General features: G+C 43.0%; 1 protein-coding gene across 1 annotated transcript; it reads right to left on the bottom strand.

The window, feature by feature from the left end:
* Positions 1 to 223: 223 nt before the first annotated feature.
* On the bottom strand, positions 224 to 6,294 carry LOC310944941 (transcriptional repressor scratch 1-like; the record flags this gene model as incomplete). The annotated part of the gene is made up of 2 exons (XM_083910797.1): positions 224 to 951; positions 6,180 to 6,294. 2 exons carry the CDS (start codon positions 6,292 to 6,294, stop codon positions 224 to 226), a joined length of 843 nt encoding a protein of 280 aa, XP_083766923.1.
* Between the last annotated feature and the right edge of the window lie 535 nt (positions 6,295 to 6,829).

Genomic DNA, 6,829 nt, shown 5'->3' with positions numbered 1-6,829 from the left:
AATCTCAAGGAAAAAAATTGTGCTATCTTCATCATCTTCATTGTCGTGAATAGGCTCCAAGGAATAGCGAGGCTGTCGGGAGCGAGAGAGAGGGGGAGGGAGGAGGAAAAGCGAGGTCACGTTCTGACCAAAAATAGATTGTTTGTGTCTGCAGTTGAGTCTTTTAAGGATATTGGTAATTTATATCTGCAGTTTTGTCTGTTTTTATGTATGCAGGGGGGGGTCATGCATCTAAGGGGCTGGGAGGAGAGAAGGGCCCTTTGAAGCAGGCGGACTCGTAGTGCTTGTTCAGGTAACTCTTGAGTGCGAAGGTCTTGTCGCAGCGTTTACACTTGAAGTGTTTGAAGGCCGAGTGGGTCTGCATGTGCGCGCGCAGGTTCGAGCGATCCGCGAAGGCCTTCCCGCAGTGGGCGCACCCGAACGGCTTCTCGCCCGTGTGCGAGCGCATGTGGCCCTGCAAAAGCCACGGCCGACTGAACGCTTTCCCGCACACGTCGCACTTGTGCTTGAGGTCGTGTGTGAGCAGATGCATGGCCATGGCGGGCATGGACACGTACACCTTCCCACAGGTGGGACATTTCTTTGCCAGCTTGCTGTCCAGCGAGCGGTGTGTCTGTTTGTGCCGGCTCAGGTTCGAAGACGTGGCGTAGGTTTTGCCACACTCGTTGCAGGTGTGCCTCTGAATGGTCCTGGGACTTGCGAGGCCTTTCCTCCTAGAGCGGCCATCGGTGATGTAGAAGGCGTCGACTGTGTAGCCCTCACTCACCGCGGTGTCTCCGTTGATGTAGCCATCGGTGATCTCTGAGCTGGGGCTGCCAGGAGACTCAGAGTCAGGCGCTCCGTAGTCGCTGTGGATTCCATCGTAGAGAGGATCAGGAGAGGGAACCTTGATTCCACTGTCACTCTCGCCATCGTACACAACAGGGTTGATGTAGTCACTGATGTAACCAGCTAATCGGGGAAAAGGAAAGAATTAGGTTATAGAACATTGTAGCTGAACAACACAGTATAAAAAAAACTGCAGTATAGCATTTGCAATTGATGCAGCTAGAACATGATTTGTTGATGGGTAAAAACGAATTAAACTTTTCTATATTAACACTACAGGCACTGTACAGAAGGGAATATAAAGGGAAGCCTAAGTTGCGTGTAACGTTTATCTGTTCATGGGCGACTACACTGTTTGCAAAACTAATGGAAAAATTATTACTTTATTGAACATTTTTCGGAGGAGTAAATGGTCTTAGTCACTAGTTTCAGGTCTTCTTCACTAGATCATGATGCCATTTTCATAAATAGTATTCAAATTTAGAGGACGATGAAGCACAGCACACAAGTGCACACCTGTGTGATTAACAAATCCAACAGGAATTATTTTTGGAACTGGAAATATATGCATATATACACACAGACTTATATAGAGTCTATGGTTCCATCCACCATTTCAGAGTAATGCTAATGTGACATACTAATACTAAAGGAAAACAGGTTGTTATTGACACAATTAGACTGAAGGAACAGAAGAAAATCTGTTTGGATTTCTTTCACAGTTCCATTTATCCTCCCACACACAGCAATAGCAGAGAGTCGGTGCACTAACCAGCTTTACACAGTCCGAGTTGGTCGAAATTAAATAATTGCCTCCTCGGTGTTGTAAACAGCTGTGTTGCAAACAGACACACACAGCTTGCTTTGTAACCATTGCATGGTATTTTTTACTGCTTCCGCTGCCCAGCTGAGCTCATTCACAACAGAGAATAGCACAAAACATAGAGATGAGTAGCTGTCCACTCTAAATCACTCAACCTGTAACATGTTCACATGTGTGTGGTACATGGAGAAACTCATAGATATATTGCTGTGGTTGGACACAGTTGCTGACACGACAGGTGGTGCTGTGATGTATGTGATGTGGAATAGCAGAACACCAAAGATAGCAACACAGATGGTTCCAGTAAGATCTGATCCTGGGTCAGCAGTTTTTCGTTAGAATTTGAATTAGTTCTTTTTTTGCGCGAGCACACCAATTAGCGATAGTGAATTTGACCTCTGCATTTAACCCGTCTTTATTACACATCAGCAGTGAACACTCGCGCACAGATAAATGTTGCCCACTGCTCCTGTGCCTGGGGAGCTCAGAAACACAGCTCAGACACACCCCAGCCCTTCATTTGAGTTGAACCAACAACCCTCTGGTTACAAGCCAAACTCCTTTCCTCTTGGACATGCCCTACATCTCTGTTATCCCACCACATAAACCACACAATCATCTGCAGTTATACAAAGTGAATAACATAAAATAAAGGCTATTCTGTATTGGTGTTGCTATTTTATTAAAATAATGTTTAATAAGTAGAATTGGCTGATTATTTTACACTGCTTTTTTTAAACTAATAGTTTGTCTGAATTTAGTTTTCTGATTACATGTATTTTTTAACATTTATTTGTATTGACATATACACAAATGCAGGTTGACGATACATTATTATTATTTTTTAATTAAAGCAACAGTTTGTATCATTTTTGATTATTAAACTGTTACATTTTATGAGAAATAACTCTTCATTTGTGTATGTGTCATACATTTGTAAATTTGCAGCAACTGCAGCCAAGGCCAAGTCCCATTCACTGCATTAACCTTTATGTGGTAAAGGATAAATGCCAACCGTACTTTAAACAACTATAACAGGAGAAAGAAAGGTCTTTCTGCAGCACACCTGTTGTTAGTGTGAATAAAACCCCTCAGTGTTTGTCCAGAAGTAATTCAGAAACATAATTTCCCTCAGGTTGCAGGTAAAACTGTTCCTCTGTGAACGATAAATGCACACAGAGTGAACCTCGTAGGAAGAGAGTGTAGTGTGTGTGTGTGAGAAAGTGAGCAGCATCAGCACCATGGACAGATCCACATCAGTGCAGTGCACACGGATGACACCGTGACAGCGAGATTCACTCTGTGTCGTCAGCGCTGTGGCAGTTTGTTACAGATCAGAGTGTTTGGAGCAACAGGCCTTACAGGCAAAAACACTTCCACTCATTCTACATCTGAGCTCAGGGGAAGCTGCTGTCACTTTATATTGATATATCTGATTTTCTGATTTGATGTGCGTCTTTCAAGTACGTCATAAAGATGTGACTGTGTCTCACTGGCAATTCTGCTTAATGCAAATGATTAATGCAAATGAGCTACTAAGTCGATCACTAAATTAGAATCAACGTATAATTAATGGATGTTTAAATGATGATTTATGTATGATTTACTGGTTTATTTCTGACATCAAGGGATAATCAATCAAATCAGTCAAACATTTTTGGTAACAACTTGTTTAAAGCATTAAATTGTTTATATTGTATAGCTACACAGAGACCAGCCACAATAAACTAGTGTTTATTGTGGCTAACTGTCTTATACTGTATTAACAGTTTGACAATGTAGGTTTAGTTTATTCAAAGGAGCACGTTGATAGATTAGAGCTTAAATAGGTCCAGTGGGACCCTGTGACTTTGACAAGGGGTAACTGGCAGAAATTAAATATACTACCTATATGTATGTTTATGTAGGTGTATAGTAGCTTTAAAATAAAAATTGTTTTTTTGTTTTCATAACCTTAGATTAAGCCTTTTATTGTGTTCTGGGCAAGTGTTGCTTTAACTGTAGCCTGAATGAACAAACCAGCCAGCATGTGCTTTCCAGATTACAGAAACAAAGAGAAATTACATTCTTTCTGGTATGTGTAGGCCACCGTAGCATTTGGGAAAGAAAAGGGATGAGTGGCTGGAACATCTCACCATTAGATTTCACTTATTCTTACAGATTGGACCTTTAATAGATCAAGATAGGTTAAGGACGGGCATCCTGTCTTTACTGATCTTTCATCATCAAACCTTCAGTAGGCTACAGTGTGTTCCCATCACTGACCTTCATTCAACCAAAAACAACTCATTGACCAAAGACACACAACCGAGGACATGAAAAAAAGGAAAGTTACAAAATATATGAGCTGTGACATCAACACATCAGTGCCATGTGTTGCCATGTTCAGTTTTTTTAAAGTTTTAAGGTTTAACATATCCTTGTTTTCTATTTTTATCCATCCAGTCTGGGGATTTTATTTTTTTGTGTATGTGGCAGAAGCAAAAAGACACATGTGATGTGACACACGACTTCCTTACAAATTAACAGCTACATCATACCACATCCTGTCCTGGAAACACGGTCCAATCACACAACACGCGGAAGAACACAAGAGGGACATGAATTATTCCAAAAGCCGGTGCGTTCAGGCTTCAAAAAGCCTCTGCTAACGTGTTGTGGCTCCAGGTTGTGTTGTACTCTATGTAGAAGCCACATTAAGCTGTCATCATGCAATGTTTGGGATGGAGACAATAGGTGGCTGGTGTGTGTGTGTGATAGAGAGAGTGTGTGTGTGTGTGCTGGTACTTCTTTTGCTGCTGAGGCGGCAGATCGCATGTCAGGCCAAGCAGGGCTTGTTAACCTCGACATTATAAATACACCGCTGACAGCTTTTTTGCTTTATGAGCGGAGGAATACACACACAGAGAGCACGTATCGACGTGCACAAGCTGATGTGCATCAGCGTGTCTGTGACATGGCAGGGGTGTAGTGCGGTCGCTTAATTTACATAGCGAGGAGCACATATCTGGGGTTTTTTTTGTGGCATGGTGTCAGGAAGTTCACAGCATCAGAAGAGCAAAGGCCAATAACACCGTAACTGCAGTGAGGCCAGGGGTTATTATTATTATGACACCTGCTGCATGTAAAATAATAGATATGATGTTACATTCACCAGCCTCTTTATTAGGATAGGTGCTTTCCTAATAAAGTGGCACCTAGTTGGACTTGTTGTACGTTCACAGATGGTCTTCTGCCTATTTGTTGCCTTTCTATAATCTCAAACTAGGCTGATCTTTCTCCTCGGACCTTTAACATCAACAAGGCATTTTTATCTGTAAACTCCACAGATGTGCATGAGAATCCCAGCAGATGAGCAGTTTCTGGTTCAAAGTGACTTAAATCACCTTCTTTCCTACTCATTCTAATGCTATTTATATATTTCAGAAGGTCATTTTAACCATATCTACATGCTTAAATGCGTTGATTGCAGCCACGTGATTGACTGATTGCTGATGTTAACATGCAGTCGAACAGGTGGCTGGTGAGTGAATTACACCACCATTTGAAAAGGCAGCAGTGTCGCTCGTGTTCTGCTGCAACTGCAGCTTTTGAGTGGATAAATCTGTCAGCGGTTGACTTTTCAACTGCCACCGCCTGAGTGTGGCACATTAACGTCACGCTGAGCTCACAGAAGCACGTACGAGGTTTGTGAATCAATGACCGATAAGATTTCAAATAAGCTCTGCCTTTAGTGACTAATTAGACAAAAAGAGGTTAAAAAAAATAAATGGAATAAAATGGAGCAGATATTAATAACCTCTATCCAATCTTCACCTCTTTTAACCTTACTTAGCCTGCGTACGAGGGAAAGTCCCTGCTGACAATGAGCCAAAATCAATGAAACATGGGATGTGCTGGATTTAGTTGATTTCTCAAGTGACCTTTTCTGCCTCAGTGGCAGCTCAACTCCCACCACCGACCAACTGCCTTAGATCAAACCTGCTTTCTGCTCAGTAAATAAAGTGTTAGGCCAGTGTGTGTGGTGTGGTGACACTGAGGGAACAGTATTTGTTATTGAGGTTCACTTCATCACGCTCATGTTACTCTCATGCAACTTTCATCCTGTGCAAATTAGACTTTGCTTACTGTGTGTTATAAGTGTGTGCTGCCTGCTGTTATCGTTGATTATAGGCAACTCACTGTAAATGGCATATAACCACATCTCCATTCATTACAGAGGTATAACAACAGGTGATTGGAAGATAAAGTTAAACAGGCTGCTCTGGTTTTAAATATGGAGTGCCGTTAACACCTGCTCTAAGAGTTATTGATCACTCGGTCTGCATTGATGTGTCAGCTGTTAAAGAGCAAACTGAGGGAGTCCTGCTGGGACACTCGAGGTAAAGGACATTGTTAGGTTCCCTGCCTTTCCTCCTCCTACTCCTCTTCATCTTCTTTCTACTCCTCTCCCTCGAGACTGACTTGTGACTGTGTGTTTGTCAAAACACCTGTTAAATGCTCGCCGTGTGTCGGCAGTGTGACCTACCTTTGTCATGGAGCCGCAGGCTGAGGTCTGTCCTGTGGCGGTAGGCGTTCTCCAAATCCGCTGCGCTGGAGAAATCATCCAATTTCACCTTTTTCACCAGGAAAGACCTTGGCATGGTGGTGCGACACCGACACACACAAACACACACACACACACACACACACACACTCGACACTCACAAACACAGCCGATCGCAGACGGCCTGGCCAGCGTGCTGATTTCACTCTGCACACACCAGGATTTGTTGAAGACGCGGGAGCTGCGAACTGAACTCCAGTGAAGGACTTTTTCTTTAATAATGTGCGCTCAGTTTTGACTCCTTCTCTCTCTCCGCCTCCCGGGCTCCTCGCGTTGGTCCTCGCGCAGAAAGAATGAGAAATGCAACTTCAGCACCGGACAGCTCCCTCCTCGCGTTGTCCGCGCTCACGTGCAGGAAGCAGAGCAGAGGACAGAGGTTTGCGAGCAGGCGAGCGATAATAAATGAAAAAAAAGAAAAGAAAAAGAAACAAGCAATGGAAGGGAACCCTGCAGCGCGTGACAGCTTTAGGGCCTCTCTAAAGATGAAGATGAAGAAGAGGAGAGGAGGGAAATAAGAGGGGGGTAAAAAAAAAAAAAAAAAAATGTCAGGACGATTTTGGAAGCTTTTTAAA

The sequence above is a fragment of the Microchirus variegatus genome (genome assembly GCF_963457635.1).
Source record: "Microchirus variegatus genome assembly, chromosome: 1".
Taxonomy (NCBI): domain Eukaryota; kingdom Metazoa; phylum Chordata; class Actinopteri; order Pleuronectiformes; family Soleidae; genus Microchirus; species Microchirus variegatus.
The sequence above is the reverse complement of the archived record's forward strand: the minus strand, read 5'-3'. Positions and strand labels throughout refer to the sequence as shown.